Source organism: Malus sylvestris, chromosome 4 (assembly GCF_916048215.2).
Source record: "Malus sylvestris chromosome 4, drMalSylv7.2, whole genome shotgun sequence".
In the NCBI taxonomy this organism is placed as follows: Eukaryota; Viridiplantae; Streptophyta; class Magnoliopsida; order Rosales; family Rosaceae; genus Malus; species Malus sylvestris.
Window position 1 is genome coordinate 341,651 of NC_062263.1, and position 24,420 is coordinate 366,070.

The 24,420-nt window shown below is 37.9% G+C and overlaps 1 protein-coding gene across 4 annotated transcripts; it reads right to left on the reverse strand.

Moving 5' to 3' along the window:
• Window positions 1-68: 68 nt before the first annotated feature.
• Window positions 69-10,150, reverse strand: LOC126618028 (uncharacterized). 4 transcript variants are annotated; one of them, XM_050286098.1, is made up of 5 exons: window positions 9,914-10,150; window positions 9,533-9,721; window positions 7,538-9,180; window positions 5,096-5,216; window positions 69-500 (listed from the first exon to the last, which is right to left on the reverse strand). In XM_050286098.1, the coding sequence occupies exons 3-5, from the start codon at window positions 9,152-9,154 to the stop codon at window positions 364-366; spliced, it is 1,875 nt and encodes a 624-aa protein (XP_050142055.1). In that variant the 5' UTR covers window positions 9,155-9,180; window positions 9,533-9,721; window positions 9,914-10,150; the 3' UTR covers window positions 69-363. The 4 variants fall into 4 exon arrangements, with proteins under 4 accessions (XP_050142055.1, XP_050142056.1, XP_050142053.1 ...); XM_050286096.1 differs by lacking the exon at window positions 69-500 and having other exon boundaries at window positions 4,448-5,216; window positions 9,914-10,149; XM_050286097.1 differs by lacking the exons at window positions 69-500; window positions 9,533-9,721 and having other exon boundaries at window positions 4,448-5,216.
• Between the last annotated feature and the right edge of the window lie 14,270 nt (window positions 10,151-24,420).

The window sequence follows — 24,420 nt, forward strand, 5'->3', positions numbered from 1 at the left end:
CATCCTCTTCATGTGGGTTGGGGTTGGGCAAGGGAAGAATGTATAACCAAGTGACAGCAACGTGAGTCTGGTGTTAAGGTCGTTAATCTATTTGAATAAAGTCTCTAAGCAAGCATGAGTTGTAAACTTGTAAGAATAATCCGACTTTTAAAAATAAAAAAAGATGAAGTCGAATTGATCCATATGATTCTCCTATTGGAAAGGACGACGACGACCACAGCAATGGCCTTGCCTAACATGAGTGTTTTTTTTCTCCTTACAGTAATGAAATACTATTCTCTCTATTTGGTATCTGCCGAGTTCCTTTTGGTGAGCAAAATCAATCCTCTTTACATTACATCTCTGCCTCCGCCCTCACTGACCTCATTTTTGGTGACTCTGACTCTGACTCTGACTCTGACTCTGACTCTTTCCTTTCTTTAATTTGGTAACCCATCTATATTCCGACGGAATTGCAAACGGGTCTTGAATAGGGCGCTGGCAAGGAGCTCTTGTCGAACCTGGACTCTCCCTGCCAGTGGGGCTTGATGGCGGTGTTGCAAACTCATCCGTTGACGGCAATTCTTCAAGCTTTACGAATGTGACAATTAGTCTGACAGTAGGAACCACGGGGATAGCAACCTAGATGTAAACACACACAGAATTAAGCAGAGCCACCGAGTTAGTTCAAGAAAGCACCAATTGGTGACTTAAATAAACACGAGTACAAAAATCAACTGGGAATAATAACATAAACCGTAAACCAGACAGGGCAACAAAGTGATAATGGGAGGGTGGCACTGGCATACCTTGACTGGAAATGTGCCCCTTGGAAGTTTGGTTGTAAGCAGCTCCCTCAAACGACGAATTGCCTTTATCTTGTTTGATAAAATATCAAGTAACGGCAACAGTTCCTCTGTTTGTAATGGAAAGCTTGGGGAAAGCCACAGTACTGGCCTTAATCCTTTCTTACACTCGTTCTCCTTGCTAGCATCCTTGTGACGATTCTCGTTATCAGGACTTGCGGAACAAGACGCTTTCATATCCCTTCCTCTCCGGTGATCACCCCCCTTCCTCCGTCCACCAAACCATCCTTTCTTTTCCTGCTTATTCTCTCCGTCTCTATCACTACTAACATCTTCAATAGGAATCTCCCTGTGCTCATCACAACCACCTTCAATACTCCCTTCACCATTTTCGCTTGATAATTCTGACGAAAGTGCATTTTCAAGTTGCCTCATCTCATCCTCTGTCAGAATATCCTTAAACTCCTCGCTTTCTGTTTCATTTTCATTGCAGGATGAGACGAGCGTGCCAGCTGTCATAGCCCCGGGAACCCTTCTAGATTTCATACTCACAACCACATTACGCATGTCGTATGCCACAGCCTTCCACGGGCCAACCATTTCTGTTTTCTTCTGCCGCTTCCAGGTCATTTGAGGAAAAAGTACTGCCTGAGTCACATCAATCCTACCCCTGGACATCACAGTCCGAGACATTGCAACCACCTTTTGCCGAACCTTTTCTTCAGTTGGTTGAGAACTAAAACCGGCCAAAGCATTCACCACCTCCTTATCCTTGTGTGAGGCCATGCAAAGTGACCCGGGAGGCACCTTACCATCCTCAGACCCCTCACCCAGGAAAAGAACGCTCTTATCATGACGCTTAATTTGCAAACCATCATAACCAGCCAACGACATATCTGCTCTCAAATTTGCACCCTTTTTCCAGATCTTGTAAGTATCTGATGGGGCAATCCTCGAAATGAAAGGTATAACAGAACTCTCAAAGTGGAAAGTAATTTCCATGTAGAAATCCCTCATCCTCCGCATTGTTCCAACTAAACGAGGTAACCTTCTGCACCATTTTGCCCAAGACAGTGCCCGGGAGTGCCTAACTATGATCATGGCAATTGCTTCTTCTCTATTGCAAATTGCTTCCTGGAGTGCACTCCATCCATCTTTATTTACCAAGTTCACATCTGCCCCGGCAACCATAAGCATTTCAGCCGCTGTCTGGTCACCAAGTTTTACAGCTAAGTGAAGAGGGGTCTCACGGTTTGGGACATCTCGCCGATCAATGACGGCAGCAATGGCATCGGCCTTCTCTTCCTCAGCTAATGAAACTAATTCAGATCGAATCTCTGCAGGCTTACAAAGCCGCGGGAGATCAGATAGAATCCTCCTGAGACCGGCATAATCCCTCGTGACTATGGCCTTGTGCACAGGGCTATGATCATACCTGGACACATGGATTCCAGCCATGCCTCAGGAGTATATAACAGCAATCCGAACTAACACACAGAGCCAGTAACCCAATCAATTATCCAATACCGGAAACACATTCAGAACTTAAAAATACCCTACAGTATAACCAGAACCCAGAACCTAAATGTTGATTATAAGCAGCAAATTCTAAAAACGAAACAGACCCAGTGCAGAATTGGTCAAGAAATTAACGAATTCGTTGCAGATGTTTTTTTTTTTCCAGAAACGAATCGAACCCAAATCACATTAAACAGAGATGGCACAAGAAAAACCGAAAGAGATAGCTGAGGCCTAAGGAAAGAATCAGGGGTGGGCGGCCAAAGGCAAAGATGAAGGGAGGGCAACAAATCTCAACTTCTTGTGCTGCTTCTTTTTGGTTCTTCCGTGACAGTGACCCCCCCCCCCCCCCCAAAAGAGAGAGCCACAAAACCCACCGCCCACAACTCTCTTTCTCACTCTTTCTCTCTCTACAATTACAAACACCTTACGAGAGCCATTTATATACCAGATACTAATGGCTTTCCCTTGTTTGAGGTAAACCATTAACAAATTAATATTAATGAGAAAATCAAGGAATAACTATTAACAAATTGTTGTTAACGAGAAAATTAAGGATTAACCTCATGCATGCAAACAACACATCAAGCATGAAAGAATTGAGCGAGATTCATAGTTACATGTATATTCAGGCACATATGAGCCATGTTCATATTCAAATTTGTGTTTTCGTTAACATATCAACTGGATTATCCACAGTTAGAATTTGCTAATTTTTTTTTTTTTTTGACAAAATGTCACGAATAAAATGAACTTAGCATTTACACAAGTGAATAGCACTTTGACTATCACAGTGTAGCTCAACTTGCTTATGATAAATCTCTAATTCTTTATCAGCCCATGTATTCAAATCGCCACCTTTACGGCTTTTGTAATAGTCATATATTCGGCCTCCGTGGTTGACAAAGCGATCGTCAACTGTAGCATGGACCTCCAATGAACTGGCTCTTTGGCCATAGTAAATAAGTTGCCAATAGTTGATCTTCTTTTATCCAAATCTCCATCATAGTCTCAACATATCTAACCACAAAATTCTCAAAACTAATATCACTTGGCCAAAAACATAAGCTGACATCTCTAGTCCCATGTAGATATCTTAGCAACTAACAAAATCAACAGCATGAGTGATACCTGGTCAAGAACATACCATACTATACATCAAGCCACCAACCAAATTAGAATGTATTCTTCATCTGCAATTGGTTTTCGAAGATAACAAAGCACTCAACTTAAAATGAAGAGCCAATGGAGTACTTACAAGGTTGGTGTCATCATGAATATCAAAACATTGAAGCAATTTACACAAATATTTTGTTGTGGGAGATACACCAAGTCTTTCTCTCGATTACGAGTACTTTCCATACTGAGTATCCTTTTTCTTCACATCTAACAAGTGTTATTCATCTATGCTCTCAACTTGTCAAATTTTTTTAACATTTTTCAATGCAATTAACATAGCATCAACATACAATAATAAATAAAGACTTTTTAGTCAAAATGGTCCTTGAGATTTGCATAACTTCTCATTTTGGTCTATGAGATTTGAAATCGATAGAATTGATCCCTGAATTTGTCCACAATCAATCACTTTGGTCGTTCTGTGAAAAATTTCCATTAAATAATAAAAATATCCTCAATTTTTGTCAAATCGTTTTAGCCTATTGTTTATTATACTGAGGGTAATCTTGTCACTTTGATCCTTAATTAACATAATTTTTCACTGAATGATCAAAATGATTATAGTCCCACAATTATAGTCCCACAATTGCCTCTAATTATGCTTCTGAGAGTACACTCTGCTGAAGAATGAATGCTTACTAATGGACAATCTTTCCAGAATGAATACTAGAATGACGTTGGAATTTCTTGTTGATCCGGAGCTAGCCTAGTCCGGCTAGTTCTATTTGCTTGTCTCTTAAAGATCAGATCTTTCGAAGTTCTGAACCATATTGTAGACCCGTAGTTGGAGTTTCGAATGCATAGCTAAAAAGCGGGATGAATGGCCTTCCCAAATTGCTTTCGTTCTCATTCTTACAATGGATCATCTTATGATGATGGCGTAACTATATTTTTAAGTTGCACATACCTCTTGAGAAGAAATTTAACCAGAGTGTAAAAACTGAGAATAAAAAAGAACAATTGACTAAAGCGAAAAAAATGACTCATCAGCTGAATTAATACAAGGTTCTGCTTCCATTCCAAGAATATAAAGCAGCCACTATTGACTGTTGAGTATGTTCTGAATCAACCCCCATATATGCAAATCAAATGAATAAAGGTAATCAAACCGTATGTAGCAAGAATCACAATATTTTTCCTAAATTTTGTTCCCACCCCCCCCCCCCCCCCCCCCCTCCCACAATAATTCCAGTACAACTTTTCACTTGTCAAATGACGGCAACGATTCACTGGGATACCAACCCAAACCCTTCTCTAACAGCAGTTTTTTTTTTTTCTCTCCTTACAGTATGGCATGAAATACTGTTCTCTCTATTTGGCATCTTCTGAGTTCCTTTTGGTGGGCTAAATCAATCCTTTACATTTGGGTCTTAGTCTCCACCTTCACTGACATCATTTTTGGTGACTCTGACTTTTCCCTTTCTTTGACTTGTTCTTCTCCTGCATTTTCTTTTTCTTTGCTTCCACAGAAACCCATGTATATTCTGACGGAATTGCAAACGGGTCTTGAATACTTTCTATCTTACTGAAAGAACCAGTAGGGGACGCGCTAGGGCGCTGGTAAGGAGCTCTTATCCACTGAAACCAAGATGAACTTGACGATTGCATCGAACCTGGGCTCTCCCTGCCAGGGGGGCTTGATGGCGGTGTTGCAAACTCATCCATTGGTGGTAATTCTTCAAGCTTTGTGAAGGTGACAATTACTCTGATAGTAGGAACCACTGGGATAGCAACCTAGATGTAAACAAAGAGAATGCTCAGAAAATGGATTCAGTCAAATCCACAAAAATCAACAACCACCACCACAAAAATGAGGTAACCATAAGAGCATAAGATTCACAAGTTATGCAACAAAATTTCTAAATATCATCCAAAAATAAAGATAAGTGCAGAGTTGAATATAGGTTTATGCAACAAAGCAGGGGGCCAAGAGGCTTCTATCATTTTGCCATATGCTTGAAAACACTGCAGTAAATATCTTTCTTCTAACACAACAAAGCATATAAATAAAAATTCATCTTCCTTCATATACAAACTACAATTACATAAAGTGGTTTCCAATCAAAAGAAGTAATTACACAAGGAAGCTTACTACTCTACATATGCATACATGGCTTGTTCGCGTAGAAGTCCAAGACCCATACCATGTTGTTGGATGAACATCCCTTAGTTAATAGAATAAAACTTGACAGTATGTATTTTTTAATTAAATAAACAATAGAACATCATTGGTGAACAAAATGTCCACTTCTAAGAAAACAACCTAAAACACAAAACTACAGTACAGAGCTTGCCCAATTAAACCAAATGATAGAAAAAGAAAAAGAGAATTATATAATTTCCGAAGCCACTGATGCCCACAAAGAAACCCAAAATTTTCCCATAAGCACTTACCTCATCCATAACATTCTAAAAAAACTCTTATTCCTCTCCCCCCCATAGCACCCAAAAATAGCCACGCTGGCACACTTTCTAGCACTACCCCCCTCTTCTTTCTACCAGAAAACTTAAGCTTCTCACGTAACAGTATGTATGTTAGCAGCATGTTTCCTATTAGTTATTCGATTTTCATCCAACGACTTGAGAAACAATACGTTTTTTAACTACTCTGGTAATGGATATACATTACACATACATTCATATGGAACCTACTATTTTTGACCTGTTCATAACTAGAAATGAGAAGAAAACACACTGTAAACTCAACAACTTATATAACTTAATACTTCTGCTAGCACTTATTTGGCATTTTCCAAAGCAAAATGAATAGTTTATGATTTTTACGCACTCATATTATTGAGTACAAGAAGCTGCAATGGAGTGGTAGTAAGGTTTGCACTAAAGGCTTAAACTATCAAACCTTAAATTATTGAGTACAAATATTCTGAGTGTGTTTATTACATATAAGATGATCTCATAATAACTCACTAATCTATAAAAATAAGGATCCCTGTTTCCAGCATTAGTCATAGTGCATGCCTCATGTACCCTTCCACAATTTTCAATTACACATATGGTAAATTTCTAGGAGACACTGGTGATTTAACATTTTAGGTACAGTACATGTTGAGAGTATTCAAAAAATATCAAAAGAGAATTTTCACAAGAAGGATAAGATTTGATAGCCTCATAGAATTGGGTTCATTAATTTATTCTTCTCTCAAATATATGGTTACAGCCTTCCAGGATTCTATATGCTATCATTTAATAATTACATTTTGAGCAAAACATTCATGCCTCTGCAAAACATCTGCGTTTTACTGAACAATATTTGCATTGTTTTAGATATATTATTATCTTAAAGATGACTCTCTAACTTTATCTTGTCGCAGATAGATCTGGCCAATACAAATTTTGGGCCCTGACAAGTCAATTTAGTCTGTTATTGGCACATTTAAAACTTAAGCTCCGATAAGTTGATTTTTCTGATTGCTCAAATATGAAATTATAGGGAAGACACTTGCAGTATCATTCTTTAACAATTAAACATTGTCTACCATTATATTGCTCAATCGTAGACCAAATTCAGACCTAAAAGAAATTAATTATGACAAATGCAGCAGAGCCACTGAGTTCATGAAAGCATCAACTGGGGACTTAAATAAACACGAGTACAAAAATCATACTAGGTTCATTTGGTAAAGGTCAGGTGGTAATCAGACAATAAAGTTCAATTGTCTATGACAGCATATAGATATATTAACTAAAGTTTACAACATGCAGATCTCATATTATGCAATAACTTCAATGCGAGTCCCCATTTCTTCAAAAGTTGACACATTCTCCTTGGTTAGGTTAACCAAGTAGGATAAAACATCACCATGCTTCCATGGTGCCTCAGGCTCAAACAAAAAGCCCTATAAAAGCTAAGCAGTCCAATGTGAGCACATCATACTCTTACAGTTACAACAGAACCAGGCAGGGTAAAAAAGGAAATAACAAAATGTTCTTCAAACAAGTTTGATAAATTGGAAAAGATAACAAAGGCCATCTAGGAAAATAACATAAACCATAAACCAGACAGGGTACAAAGTGACAACGGGAGGGTGGCATACCTTGACTGGAAATGTACCCATTGGAAGCTTAGTTGTAAGCAGCTCCCTCAAACGACGAATTGCCTTAACCTTGTTTGCTAAAATATCAAGTAATGGCAACAGTTCCTCGGTTTGTAATGGAAAGCTTGGGGAAAGCCAGAGGATTGGCCTTAATCCTTTCTTATACTCATTCTCCTTGCTAGCATCCTTGTGACGATTCCTGTTATCAGAACTTGTGGAAGAAGACGCCTTCATATCCCTTCCTCTCCGATGATCATCCCCCTTCACAACAATGTCCACACTATTTCTTCCAGGCCTGCTTTGATTTCTTGAAGGAGAATCCCCTAGCAGATCACTCACCTTCTCATCTACACAGAGAGAACTTCTAGGCGGCACAATCTTTTTCTGCCCTTCACTTTTAGTATCCCGTTTCCTCCATCCACCAAACCATCCTTTCTTTTCCTGCTTATTCTCTCCATTTCTATCACTACTAAAATTTTCAATGGGAACCTCCCTGTGCTCATAACAACTACGACGATGCTCAATAATCCCATCACCATTTTCGTTTGACAAGTCTGACGAATCCAATTTAAGTGCATTTTCAAGTTGCTTCCTCTCATCCTCTGTCAGAATATCATTAAACTCCTCACTTTCTGTTTCATTTTCATTGCAGGTTGAGAAGAGCTCGTCATCTGTCATAGCCCCGGGGACCCTTCTAGATTTCATACTCACAACCACATTATGCATATCATATACCTTAGCCTTCCATGGGCCAACCATTTCTGTTTTCTCCTGCCGCCTCCAGGTCATTTGAGGTAAAAGTACTGCTTGAGTCACATCAACCCCAGGCCTGAATATATTAGTCTGAGACATTGCAACCACCTCTTGCCGAACCTCCTCTTCAGTTGCTTGAGATCCAGCACCATCCAAAGCATTCATCACCTCCTTATCCTTGTGCGAGATCATGCAAAGTGACCCGGGAGGCACCTTACCATCCTCAGACCCATCACCGAGGAAAAGAACACTCTGATCAGAACGCTGAATTCGCAAACCATCAAAACCTGCCAATGTCATATCTGCTCTCAAATTTGCACCCTTTTTCCAGATCTTGTAAGTATCTGATGGGGCAATCCTCGAAATGAAAGGTATAACAGAACTCTCAAAGCGGAATGTAATTTCCATGTAGAAATCCCTCATCCTCCGCATTGTTCCAATTAAACGAGGTAACCTTCTGCACCATTTTGCCCAAGCCAGTGGCTGGTAGTGCCTAACTATGATCATGGAAATTGCTTCTTCTCTATTGCAAATTGCTTCCTGGAGTGCACTCCATCCATGTTCATTCTGCAAGCTCCAATCCGCGCCGGCAACCATAAGCATTTCAGTTGCTGTCTGGTCACCAAGTTTTACAGCCAAGTGAAGAGGGGTCTCACGGTTTGGGACATCTCGCCGATCAATGACAGCAGCAATGGCATCAGCCTTCTCTTCCTCAGCTAATGAAGCTGATTCAGTTCGAATCTCAGCAGGGTTACAAAGCCGCGGGAGACCAGATAGAATCCTCTTGAGACCGGCATAATCCCTCGTGACTATGGCCTTGTGCACAGGGCTATGATCATACTTGGACACATCGATTCCAGCCATGCTTCAGGAGTATATAACAGCAATCACTAACACACAGAGCCAGTAACCCAATCAATTATACTATACCGGAAACACAATCAGAACTTAAAAACAAAGCCCAAATTAGAACTTAAAGACAACCTGCAGTATAACCAGAGGTCCAGAGCCAGAACCCAATTGTTAATTATAAGCAGTAAATTCGAGAAACGAAACAGACCCAGTTCAGAATTGGTTAAGAAATTGATGATTTCGTTGCAATATTTTTCCAGAAACGAATCGAACCCAAAACAGATTAGACAGAGATGGCGCTAGAAAACCGAAAGAGAGAGTTGACGCCTAAGAAAAGAATCAGGGGTGGGCAGCCCAAGGAAAAGATGGAAGAAGGGTAAGAAATCTCACCTTGTTGTGCCGCTTCTTTATGGTCTTTTGTGACCCCCCAAAGAGACCAAGATTGCACAAAAAGAGACTCGGCCACTAAACCCCACAAACCACAACTCTCCCTCCCTCTCTCTTCCTCAGGCTTTCTCTCTCTTACGAGCTCCACTGCAAGTTAAAGTGTGATCCAATCCAGATCAGAACATGAATGCGCTGCGTCAAACAAACAAAAATGCTATTAAATTTCCCCAACAAGAAGGAGAAGAATAAAGGGGAGAGAGAGTAAGAATCTGGGGAAAGGAAAAGGCAAAAGGAATAGAGGAAAGCAGCGAAGCAAAGAAAACAACAAGAAAGGGGAATCAAAGCCAATTTTTTAGAGAGAGAGAGAGAGTTGAGAGAGTTTACCTGGTAAAAGTAAGACGCTTTTTTCCTTTGCGAAAATTGATTAGGATTTAGGAGGAGGGATTAGAGGAGAGAGAGAGAGCAGCAGCAGCAGCAGCTCTGTCATTTTTCTTTAATTATTTTGTTATTCAATTTGACTGAAACAAACAAAGAAAGATAAGAAGAAGAAGAACGAGTGAGAGAGAGAGAGAGAGAGAGAGAGAGAGAGAGAGAGAGGGTCCAAAATCAAAAGAGGAAGGCAGCATGTGACCAGGAACAAGGGAGGGAACTTGCTTTCCCATTTCCTCTTATTATTATTTTTCTTCTCTTTTTAGTTAAAAAATGAAAGAATAATATTTATGATTTTCAATTAACAATATAAATATTCATTTAGTATTGTTTAATTAATGTTATAGAGCCCCATCCAACATTAAAAATGTTAAAAGGCTCCAAATCTGGGTATTTATTTAATGCTAATTAAATAGGTTTTTATTTTGATATAGAATTTAATAGTTTTTTGAACGGTAGAATACGGAGTGGTAGGATCAACCTTTTTAAAATAACATACATATTTAAGCTACCTGTTAACAAAATTCTCTTTGTTGATCAAAACAGTGCAGTAATGTAATTTTCCACAAATCAATTTGGTCGTCTGTCACTAAATAAAATCATTGACAGTAATGTAATTTTGCACAAACTAAATTTTACTGCTTTTTTTCCATTCACATATCTTCATATCATATCTCTAATTTAAAATTTTAAAAAATAAAAATTTAAACCTTTTTAATGTTCTTTCTCTCCGTCGTTGTTTCACATATCTCTCAAACTTCTCTCTCTTCCATATGTATATTTAAATTTTTCATATTTACATGTGCGCTTCATCTAGTTATTATTATGAGATGAGGAGGTTCGAAACTACTATATCAATTTAGTAGAATAAGAATTTCAAACACGGGACGCATTTTTTGTTTTATTTTAATACAAAATTGAATAGTTTTTAATTTATAAAAGATATTTGAGAAATTCTATTTGTACCCATATTTTGTTGTTGAACACCTCATCTTTTATTCACACCTTTCTCTAAACACCGGCTTAAATTTACAACTAGTCTTTCTACACATGCTTGCAAAATGCTTTTTTTTATAATCACAATGTGATACGCGTGACTTAGATATTTAAATATATTTATCAACGTAGATTGTTTCACTTTTTTCATTATTTTATTTCCTTAGGAGACAAATAGTTTGTTCATACGCACTCTCATGAATGCGAAAGTTCATTTTTTTTCAATAGTGCCCTGGAAGACTGTAGACATCGAAATTTCGGTAAATAAATGTTGACCGATAAGTCAAAGTTTCAACGCTCATGTATTACATAAATTTTACACGTAGCGTGTGACTCAACGAAAATTGAAATGAGTTGGAAAAGTCATCAAACAAGACACGTGTCAACACTTGGCAGAAACGACTCATTTCATCTGAGATATTATATTCAAAATTAGGCCTTGGAAAATTCTATAAATACAAGCCCATTTCATTCATTTGGGGGATGGATATTACACCTTGAAGCTCTGAAGCTCTGAAACTCCAAAGCTCTCAAGCATCCAGGTTCCCGAAGAATCAAGAAAGTCTTCTTCGTTCTTCGTTCATCGTTCTTCCAAGATCAAGCCCCAATGGCCCTTTGGATCAACAATCATCCACCAATTCAAGATCAAGCCCCGACGGCCCTTGAAGAAAGCACCATCGTTCATCATCCGTTCATTCAAGATCAAGCCCCGACGGCCCTTGAAGAAAGCACCATCGTTCATCGTCCGTTCATCCAAGATCAAGCCCCAACGGCCCTTTGGATCAACAACGTCGGCGAATCCACACACATCCAACCGTTCTTCAAGATCAAGCCCAAAAGCCCTTGAAGATCTGTTCATCACTGTTTCTTCAAGATCAAGCCCAAAAGCCCTTGAAGATCCACTCATCACCGTTATTCAAGATCAAGCCTCAAACGGCCCTTGAAGAAACATTCATCCTCAAGATCAAGCCCCAACGGCTCCTTGAAGATCCGCTCAAATCCACCTTTAAAGATCAAGCCCACGGCCCTTTGAAGAAACTTCCAACAGTTCATCCAATATCAAGCCCCGACGGCCCCTTGGATCAACGAAACATCCACAAATCAACACCTTACGGAGATCGAATCAGAGGATCAAAATAGAGAGAGATTGTAACCCAAAATCATCAAATACAAATATTTGTTTGTGCACGTCGTTTCTTGTCTCTTTCGTTTCAGGAATTTTCCGTGTTCACAAAGACATGTTACGTTAGTTTTTTTTCATTATAATTTTAAAGAAATAATTTTTATTGTATTGTAAATACGGAAAGTATTATCTTTATCATGCACGTTTTAAAAGTTTTTGAGAATTTTTTTTAATTACAAGCGTTATGTGCATCTTAAAATTAAGAATTTTCATCGATCTTGCATGCTTTGTGCATCATTAAGATTATTTTTGTTATTTCACGCTTAATGCCTTCAAATGGTGTAACTACTATTTGTTGAAATGTCTCACATCGACCGTATCAATGAGAAAAGAAGAGTTTAATATCATAACCCCACTGCAACTAATATCGAGGCATTTTGTGATAAAACCTCATACCTAACGGATTGTGCAGGTGGTAATTATCAAGTTGGGGACAATATTGGTGTTGTTGGAAGTGGGTTGTATGGCTCGTCTCTATGATAATGCTACATGGTATCAAAGCCAGGGAACGGGCCCGTACTATACTGCCACGTGATGGGTGGGTCCCCTGAGCCCCGCGCAATGATAGTGGGTCCCTTGGCCCCGCGTGTAGGGTGAGTCCCCTTGGCTCCACATGGTTATGGTTGTTGATGTGTGGATATCCCATATATGACCCATTAAATGGGTCTCACGTGAGGGGACGTGTTAAAATATCCCACATCAACTATATTAATGAGAAAAGAAGAGTTTAAATATCATCACCCAATTCCAACTAATATCGAGGCCTTTTGTGATAAAACTTTATACCTGACGAATTGTGCAAGTGGTAATTACCAAATTTGTGACAATATCGGTGTTGTTGGAAATGAACCGTATGGCCCGTCTTTCTGATAATCCTACATTATTAAGCCACATTGTTATGTGCATCTTAAAGTGTATTGTTCATTGTCGCTTCAATAACTTCTTTTTTTTTTTTGAAAAAAAAATGATATTATCTACACTAAGGAGATGAGGTAAGCTTAGCCTTACGATGGGCTAGCAATAAATGTGCTTCCACTTTGTCTTTGGCGAGAATCGAACATAAGATCTCTCACTTATAAGTGAAAAGGAATATCACTATACCGTAGTATTAAGTGACAATAATTTGTTATTCTCTATAAACTTTGATACTCGTAATGTTCATGGACAAGTGTTTTAAAGCACGCCACTAAATCTATCAGTGACCAGCTGCCCTACAGTAACCCAAGGAACATATTCTACCTAGCATTCGCTTGGCACTTGCCAGTTAGGGAGACTTCTTACACTCCTCTTGATGCCACAAAAGGAAGAAACTAACTCTCCATATTACAAATCGACTCACTTGCAGTCACCGATTGTAAAAAGAATGCAGAATTGTGAAGTATCATAAATTCACCATTTAGGGGTAAGAACCTTCAGATATATACACCAGGAATGATTTGCCATTGCCTGAACTCGCCTCTAAAACCTCTACATACGCTGCCACTTCTGTAATACATGTAGATAATTGTCCGATATTAGATGAACAAAGATAATAAGCTAATTAATAACTTAGGCAACCTATTATTCACAACATACCCCACCCCTCTAAGTGGAAGTGGAACCCCCTGAGATGCAGATGCCTTACAACTTCCCGCATGGATTACAAACGAAATTGTGGCCAAGTTGCAACAACCTTTGTGATGAGATATATTCACCCAATTGTTGGACATGTCGGTATAAATCATACAAATACATGTTGTAAATGTTGGAATAATTAGGGTGTAATTGCTATAATAAATCACATAGAAAATCAAGAAATAATTCATGCAATTATATATCACAATAATGCATGCACATGAGTAACCAATGTTACATGAACATGATATAATGAATTAGAAAAACCTAGAAAATATGGTTGAGGCAAGTGTTGGACACTTTGTCCTTAAGACAAGTTTACTCCTCATTACAGTGCTCATGGTTGATCAGCACATGTCTTCCAATATACAACGACCACAGCCTTGTAATAGTAGCATTCCAAATCACAAGGCTCCATGAACCACGATTGTGTTGAAAACTCTCTCCTATGGACTCTATGAGACTCTCTAACATTTAATGCGCTCTATGTATGATTGTATAAAGAATGAAAGTTTTTTTGTGATTATAGGGGGCTTCCCTATTTATAGAATGTGAAATATCTTTTTGGAAAACATGTGACTATTCATGAAGAGTCAAAAGTTACAACTCTGCATTTGAGTAGACACATCTTTTTACCAAAAGGCTCAACTTCTAATTTCCATTCAATTAATAAATTTAATATAATAATATTATTATTAAATTTTCCAACAGTAAAAAAGGGAAAAAACATAATAGTAATTTACTTCTCTAGATATAAAAAGGTTGAGAGAATTCACCATTCTGTGAGAAGTTTCTTCCCTTATGTATGACCACAAGCGTATACCTAACCTAAGCTAGGCTAGTATTCAAAATTTCCACGCTGCTCAGCGAAAGAAAACCAGTGCAGGGGATACTGGAAAACCGAGTGAAAATGAAAATGTTCCAAACATCTCGGAATGTACAGGACGGATTTATTATTCACTGAAAGAACACAACTTGCATACCATTTTTATCGCTTCCCTAAATGTAAAAGTAAATTCTTAGAGAAGATTGGCATGGCTATTTATTCAAATCTCCATTAAATCACACCAAAATTCATATAATCTAACATGGCCTCAGAGCCAGGTTGCATCATCTCCAACTGGGCATGAATCTATGAAGCGTGCATCAAAGAACTCAAACTGATTGTCAAGCTTTGTTGCTGAAAGAAAATTTAGAGAAGAAATCTCAGTGATCTTGAATTGAGTCTCATATGGTTGGATCAAGTGATGCTGATCTTTGAGCACCGGTGTTCAATGGAGACAACTTCAATTTCTATCAGATTCGGATAAAGACCATATTTTGATCTCACGAACTCTGGGATATCGTCGAGAAAGGTTTCGCTACTCCGACAAAGAAGGATGAAGAACTCACTGAAGCTGAGAGCAAGCTATTGAATGAGAACATTGTCAAAGATGCAAAGGCACTTGGAATCATCCAAGGGGCGGTTTCCAATCAGATCTTCCCGATAATCGCCATCCAAGATACTGCAAATGCTGCTGGGAATGTCCTGAAACAAGAATTTGTGGGAGATAAACAGGTAAGAGCTGTGAAACTCCAAGGCTTACGCCGCGATTTTGAATATACTAGAATGGGTGATAATGAAGCTTTCTCTGCATATCTAGTTAGACTGTTTGATTTGATTAGTCAAATTAGAGGTTATGGTGAAGATATTAGTAATCAGAGAATTGTTCAAAAATTGTTGATAAGCTTACCTAGATCTTATGATAGTATTACCTCTGTGATTGAAAATACTAAGGATCTAGATACTGTTGATGTTCAAGATGTTGTGGCTATTCTAAAGGGGTATGAACAAAGAATTGATAGGCATGATGAGATTCAAATTGAGAAGGCATTTGTTAGCCTCAATATTGCTCCAAAACAAAATAAGTACAATGGGAATCAAGGGTTCAAGCCATAGAAAAATTGGAAGTCAAAGGGGAAGAAATGAGATAATAGACCTGCAAATCAAGCTAGAAGAGTTGGAGGTACCTCTGAAGGAGCTAAGAATCCTTGTATACACTATGATAAATTACATTTTGGTGAAGGTTGGTTCAAGGATAAGCCTAGGTGCCATAATTGCCACAAGTTAGGACATATTGCAAAAGATTGTCGTGGTAAGAAAAAGAAGGCTAACCAACATGTAAACTTTGTTAACCAAGTCAATGATACTACTACAATGTTTTATGCCTGTAACAATGCCATTGTGAAGAAATGTGAAGACATATGGTATGTGGATAATGGATGCAGCAACCACATAACTGGAAGGGAGGATTTATTGGTTGACATTGATAGGACAATGATTGTTAAAGTTGAAATGGGCACTGGTCAGCTTATTAATGTCACAGGAAAGGGGAATTTGGTAATTGAAACCAAAATGGGGAGAAGATATATCAATGAGGTAATGTTGGTTCCAGGTTTGAAAGAAAACTTGCTCAGTGTAGGATAGATGATGGAACATGGTTACTTTCTTATGTTTGGTGGTACAAATGCTGAGATATATGATGATTGCTATATGTCAAACTTGGTGCCCAAAATACCAATGAAAGGAAATAGAAGTTTTCCCTTGAAACTTCAACATGAGATGCAAATTGTTCTAAAAGCTGGTGTGTGTAAGTCATCTATGATTTGTCAATGAGGCTAGAAAATTTAAATATGGGCAATCTGAGGCAACTCAAAGAACATGATATGGTGTTGGGATTGCCTGAACTCAAAGTGATAGATGAGATATGTGAAGGATGTGCAGCATTGCAGAGATGCATTTCCAAATGAAGTATCATATATAGCTTCTCTTCCTCTAGAACTCATTCACTCGGATATTTGTAGGCATATGCAAACTCTTACTAAGGCTGGGAATAGGTATTTCCTTACCTTTATAGATGACTACACTCGAATGTGTGGGGTCTATTTCTTGAGAAACAAGTCTGAGGTGTTTGGTATATTTAAGAAGTTTAAGGCTACATCTGAGTTACAAAGTGGTTACCAATTGAAGAAGTTGAGGAATGATAGAGGAGGGGAGTATACATCTATTGAATTCATAGAGTTTTGTGAAGAAATGGGCATGGAAAGACAGCTAATAGTGGTCTACACACCACATCAAAATGGTGTAGCTGGGAGGAAGAATAGAACCATAGTGGAAATGGCAAAATGTATGATGATTGAGAAGGGAGTTCCATTTGATTTATGGGTAGAAGCTGTCAACACAACAATGTATATCTTGAATAGATATCCCACTAAGTCTCTTGATAAAAAGACCCCATTTGAGGCATATAGTGGGGGGAAGCCAGAAATCAAACACATGAAGACCTTTGGTTCTATATGCTATGCCCACATTCCAAGTCAACTTAGGCAGAAGCTAGATGAAACCAATGCTAAATGCATTTTTTTTTTTTGGGTATGGCACATGTGAGAAAGGTTATAGACTCTATGACCTTATTTCAAAGAAGATAATTGTGTCAAGGGATGTGATATTTGATGAAAATGCTTGCTGGGATTGGAAATCTCAATATGAGAAGTACATTAGTGTACCAATGTCTAAAGTGGGAATATGTGAACAATGGGAAGAAGGGAGTTCAAGTGACAAATGTGATGTAAATGATGAGTCTCTTATACCAGCATCTGAAACTTGTGAAGTAATTGAAAATGGTTCAAGATTGGTTCCAATGTAGAATAACACAGGTCCTCAAGACTATGATCACACTCCATTGAAGTTCAAAAGCTTGACAAAAGTGTATGTAAAATGTAATTTATGCATAGTTGAGCCTGAGAACTTTAAGGGGGCAACAAAAGATGAGTCATGGCAGAAGGCAATGGAGGCATAAATTGTTATGATAGAGAAAAACTGCACTTGGGAACTTGTGGACAAACCATTTGATAAACTAGTAGTTGGTGTCAAATGGATTTACAAAACAAAATTGAACCTAGATGGGTCTATACAGAAGAATCAGGCAAGGTTGGTTGCTAAGGAATACTCTAAAAAACCTGGGGTCGATTTCAATGAGACATTTGCCCTTATGGCAATGCTTGACACCACTATAACTCTAATTGGACTTGCTACACATAAAGGTTGGAAGTTGTTCCAACTTGATGTGAAATCTGCATTCTTGAATGGAGTTCTAAATAAAGAAGTGTATATGGACCAGCCACTTGGATTTGTAATTGCAGGTAAGAAGGACAAGGTTTGCAAGCTTAAGAATGCTTTGTATGGTTTGAAACAGGCACTAATGGCTTGGTACAAAGAGATTGATTCCTATTTCTATGGCTCTGGTTTTCATAGAAGTCCAAGTGAGGCAACTCTTTATATCAAGGCAACTGAGGCAAGAATTCTTATTGTGTCCTTATATGTGAATGACATTATATACACAGGGAGTTCTAGTGCATTGATGGATGAATTTAAAGCATAAATGATAAGAAAATATGAAATGTCAGATCTTGGTTTATTGCATCATTTCTTGGGGCTTTGAGTGATTCAAACAGAAGGATGCATTTTTCTACATCAAAAGAATTATGCAAGGACCTTATTGGAGAAGTTTGGATTGAAAGATTGCAAACCTGTTGCAACTCCACTTGCAACAAATGAAAAGTTAAGCAAAATAGATGGGAGTGAGATGGCTGATGAAAGTCTTTATAGATAGATGGTTGGTAGCTTGCTATACTTAACAATGACAATACCTGATATCATGTTTGCTGCAAGTTTGCTAGTTTGATTCATGCACAATCCAACTAGAAAACACATGGGAATTGTAAATAGGGTGGGAATTGTAAATAGGGTGCTGAGATATATCCAAGGAACACTGGATTATGGAATTGCAAATAAGAAAGGCAAAGATGATGTGCTTATTGGCTATTGTGATAGTGATCGGGTAAGAAGTGAAGATGACATGAAGAGCACTTCTGGTTATGCTTTTAGTTTTGGTTCTAGAGCATTTTCTTGGGCCTCAATCAAGCAAAGCAATGTAGCACTTTCCATTGCAGAGGTTGAATATGTTAATGTTGCAGAAGCAACTGCTTAAGCCATTTGGTTAAGGTTTGTTATCTCAGATTTTAGTGAGGAACAAGTGGAGCCTACTCAAATTCTATGTGATAACACCTCTGCCATTGTGATGTCAAAGAATTTAGTGGCACATCACAAGACAAGGCATATCAACATAAGGTTTCACTTTATCCGAGATGCATTACAGAATGGTGAGATTGATTTGGTGTATTGCAGTACTGAGAAGCAAATTGTAGATATATTCACAAAGGCCTTGGCAATGGATCGATTTGAATGCTTGAGGAAAGCTTTGGGTGTGATTTCTGCTAAACACTCAGAAGGGAGTGTTTGTGTTTTTAGCATAAATAAGTTTATTCATTTTACTTGTTTTAATTAGAGCAATTGGATTACATTCCAAATGGATGCTCTAGATTAAGTTAGAGTAAGTGATGTTGAGTGACACATGTATCTATCTCATAGGATAGATTAAGGATGGGCACGGGCCGGGCCGGGCCCAAATTTGTAGGAACCAGACTCGACCCGTTTTAAAATGCAACAGGCTGGGTATATGAATTTTGAGATTTGGAACAAAACCTAACCTGACCCATTTTAAACGGGACAAGTCCATGGGTCCAAATTACTTTTTATTTTATTTTATTTTATTTTAAGAACAAGTTATTTGGATTGTGTATATAGAATAGCTCATTAGAAAACAATGAGAAATGCTCTGCTGTCAGTACAAGGCGTTCATAGCCTTTTCCCAGTTCTCAAATGGGTGAATACATTTTTCCCTGCCAATAGTTACAAATAAAAGCTTATAAAGATGAGTTTACATTCAAATCCAATCTGCATGAAATGGTCAAAGTTAAAACTTAAAAGGGGATTTTGAATACCTACTCCTGATCATATTTGGTGTCAACTTGCTAGGCTTACATACGTGATAGTCTACAGATTGCAAACATATATTGCATCTCAACATCAAATTGGGAATTTCAAATCAATTAAATTTCAGAACTTGAATCTAAATGGTTTACCAGATGTTCATCACGCTCATTTGGAACCACTAATGGGAGAGATGGGGATCTCGCCGCCTCCAATGGCCACACTGTCACCACCACTGGGAAACTGCATTTTGTCCGTTAATACCATATTCATCACCAACATTGTGATCAGAATCCATTTCACCAAACTCACTACTAAAACTTCCAAAGCATGCCTCAGTACCTTCCAAATCCAATAAAATCAAACCTAAGTCTAATCCCAAATCCCACAAAATTCAAGTAGACCCTACCAATTAAACCCCTAATCTAGTAGGAATCAGCTTAAATACCACAACTTTTTTAAACTTTACCACATTTAGAATACTAAACCCTGAAATTAATTTCTTAAGAACAATGCAAAACCTGAGACAGGTTCCCCTTAAATAGTTCAAAATAACGCACCGATCCAACGAAAGTTTCACTTATGGAGAAAGTAAGAGATTACAGAATGGAAAACCTGAGACGGGTTCCCCTTAAATAGTTCAAAATAATGCAAATTTAAACCCTTGGGGTTTTCTTGAAATCCCATATGATTATAGAATGCAGAGAGTCAGAGATTGCAGAGTCAAAAAGGGCATATATCTAGAAAACCATAAATCCCTAAATCTGAAAAATTAATCAGAGAGAATCAGAGATTGTAGAATGCAGAGACTCCAGATAGTTAAGATTTAAGAAATTATAGTACCTTAATTTGGGAGGAGATGAGAAGAAGGTGGTCGATTTCGATTCGCAAGATCATGGTGGTGTTCTAGATAGTGGTGTTCTAGACGGCGGTGATGGGGTAGTCGCAATTAGGAGGAAAAGGTGGTGATGGTGGTTGCACCTCGCAAGTCGCCAAAGAGAGAGACAGAGACGAAGAATTGGCGATAGCTGCTGCAAAGAGTAGAGGAAGAAGATGAGATTGGGTGAGGAAGATCCAAATTATCCAATCGAATGGTGGAGAGTGAAGGTGGAATAATCATTAAATTCATCCAATATCCCATGTTAGAAACAGTTAGGATCAGGGGCCCGTTCCCCTTAATATTTGGATCCGCCGCCCCCCCCCAGGGAACCGCGAGGATTCCCCCCGACCCACGGGTCCAGGGCTCGTTTGCCCAATCCTATAATAGATGACATGGAGGGCTAAGATAATTTCTTTCTGTTAGAAGAGAAAGGGAGGGATTATTCTCTTTCAGTTGCAACGGTCATATTCCAAGTGCAATTGTAGAGAGAGAAGTGAATCAATGAAATCATTCTTGTTGCTCCCACTACTGTGAATACTCTCTCTGAAATTCTCCATTCTTCTCTCTAAGAAATTTATTCAATCTCCATTGAACCACACCAAAATTCATATAATCTAACAGCATGTTCTGGTGGGGCAGCATATCAAAATCAGACTACAGAAAAGAAAGTAATCAGTTCGAATCAAAAGTAAAGTTAACAACCCGACCCCTTCCAAAAAGTGGAAAGAACGACAAAAGACAATAGCCCAAAATGAGTTTGCTCTCTAAGACGGTAAGAATTAAGAAAGATGCTCAACAAAATTCACAAAGAACAAGAGAATAAGTTTTCATTTTTTAAATAAGGGTTCAAGCAACTAATAACCGGAAATCTAACAACGGTAATAAATGATAAACCTAATTATCCTACATGTAATCCGAGTCAACAATCCAAGCCAAATGATTACATAAGTCAGCAATCCACACGCCTGCAGTCTCTACAACCCTAGCTTAAGTTCTTTCAATAAACACAAATGTCAAATTAAGACACAGACATGGGGTTCCAGGCATGTCATGTTCCCACATTTTAGACAACACTGAAAGCTAAAGACCATTCAAATTAAGCATGGTTGTTAGTAAGAAGTCCTTCAAATGAAGCGTTTGTAGAATTAACACTTGATAGATTGCAGAGATTTGAGTTGCTGGCATAGGTTCTATTCACTCAATCATGCAAGGCAAGATATATCTGATTAAACTACATTAACAAATCAATGTTTTCTTAGCTAGTTGAAATTCCCCATTGCAAGCTTACCAGCAAAAGATAACGAAACTTGACTAGATGTTTTTTACCCCTTATCGCCACCTTTAGTCTCAAACACACATTTTCTTGCGTTTTTGCGGGCCATCAGCAACCTAGTATTTAATATACATATAAAACAGGCATTACAACTTCAAACGTAAAAGCGTTAATTATAGATCTGCAAATAAGAAGAATATTGTGATGAAAATCAGAAAAAAACTGCATTCTCTCTCTCATACTGATTCAGAGAGAGAGCGAGGCAAAGGGTCAATATTTTGCTAAATATTCTCTACAGAAAAAGTTGTATTGTATATCTACTAAACAAGACCTGTTATTATTGTTAAAAGTTAAATATTATACCAAGCCTTATCAACCTGCGAGATATTAAGCGACATAATGCAACATAAAGTGCTGCTGGTAGCATTCCTCCATAGGCATTCATGAACGAACTGTTCACGATGAACAAAAAGACAAGCCCTCTCAATTTTCTTTTGAAATACATATCCACCAGCCAAACCATATAAGATGTTCAGCCACACAACCACATTCGGATATTGGATTCCCGGAGGCATAGTAGTATTAAGTCATAGTGATATGGATTTTGAGGCAGGTTGGAGGATACATGACAAGCTTGTTTCTAGCCTGTTTGAAGATACAAAGTCGGGAAACTGTGAAAGGTCCAACATTGGTATGGTTTTGGGCCTAAGTTGAATTTTTTTCTTCAGTTAACACAGTTATTTTGGGTTTTCATTTTGGAAAATTAGCTACTTTGATTCCTTTTCGGATTTTGGTTGCACTTTTTGATCCCTCTCCCACAGAATTACTGTTCTAATCAAATTTGGGCATGAAAAGATGATACTGGTCTTCATTAATCAGAAACACACAAAACATTGTTATACTAATTACTCGCTAATTACGCCATTATACAACAACCCCCTTAGGTTCACACGAACAATACAAATTATTGATATTGCGGTGTCAAGACGTAACGAGGGTTAATAGAGGAGCCGTTATTGCGGTTCAAGGGATTACGAGGGTTAATAGAGGAGCCGTTATTGTGGGGTTACGAAGGTTAATAGGGGGTGCTACTGCGGTGTCTAGGGCTTACAAGGTTAATAGGGGTGGATTGAGGACTCGAAACTCCGAATCCGAGTCTGGCTATTAATTGTCGCTCAAGTACTGTCTTTATCTTTTTCTTATTTCAGTTCTTTTCTTTTTCCAAAGAGAATGCTAAGTATAACAATTTTAGATGACTTTGGCAAACCACGTGTTTGTCCCAAATAGAAAATAAACATGTTAATCAACATTTAATAATGGGTAATGCTAGAAAGACTAAATTTGCAAACTAAATGATGTGTCACTAATAAAAATAAGCACGTTTGTCAACGTGTAAGTAATAAACCAATCATCAACTTCCATGTCCTTTAATTTTCAAAACTTTGTCTACAAATTTAGTCTCCTTAGCATTACTCCTTAAGTAATAATTCAATCATCAACAACTCCGTTTGTAGTAGAAACTTGCAAGTAGAACAAACTCAAGCTTTAACATCCTAGGGCTCAAGGACTCTCTAATGCTTTGATGAATCTATCAATCTAATAAGATGTTCCAAAGCTCTATGCTACCGGAGAGATCGGTAGTAACTGCTTATTGGGAGATATATATTTGACTTATCTACACGTATATACGAGTCAATATGCAATTAGGAATACCAACTATATGTACATATAGCACCAAGCAAAATTAGTAACCAAATTGCAGCTAGATACCTAGAACCAGACTCACCAGACCTAGCACAGTTTGGGACACATGCAATGCTTGAGGTGAACGTTGTTCGCTAGCTATCTAGTTAGCTAGGGCCTAGGGTTGGTAAATCAGCCGTAATGACAGAGGAGAACTAATGACACGGAAACTAAAAGGGTTGTGGGCTTAAGCTGGAAGGATATGTACGTATATGTACGTACAAATGTATTAAAGAGCGGGGCGTAGCCGAGGCGTCCAACAATATATATAATATAATATAGGTATATTTATAACAATATAATACTTTGTAAAAACAAATATAATTATAACTAAATCAAAGATAATATCGTCTTCTTCATTACTAAGTCTAATTGTACTTGGAAACTATGTCATATAGTCTTAAAATGTTGTAATTATTTATTTTATTAAAAGCAATTATAGAGAACTTCAAGGAAAATAAGGATGAGTGGTCACAATTATAGGAAAATTTCAAGCGAAATAAAGGCTGAATGTTGCAATTATAAGTAATTTAAAAGGAAATAAAGACTGAGTGGAGTAGTTATAGGGTATTTAAAATGATATAAATCAATAGTTATGCAAATTTAAAGGAAAATAAAGGGTTGAGTAGAGTATTTATAGGGTATTTAAAATGAAATAAATGGGATGGAGTATTTATAGGCTATTTAAAATGAAATAAATGGGGAAAATAACGGGTTGAGTGGATTATTTATACGGTATTTAAAATGAAATAAAGGCTGATTGGAGAAATTATTATGGGAATTTGTGGGATTTGGAGAGAAAGTCTCTCCTTCTTCGTTGAAACTAGAACGACATAAAACATTTCAGAAAACCTGGATTTTGAAGAAAAAAAAGCCCAGATGAACACCCTAGAGGCCATGA

What these genes read in the sequence shown, in the direction of transcription:
- LOC126618028 (XM_050286097.1), bottom strand. Translation starts at nt 9,154, where the DNA reads ATGGCTGGAATCGATGTGTCCAAGTATGATCATAGCCCTGTGCACAAG. An exon ending in TGGGTACATTTCCAGTCAAG is followed by an intron (nt 5,217 to 7,537) that starts GTATGCCACCCT and finishes GTTTACATCTAG; the next exon opens with GTTGCTATCCCAGTGGTTCC.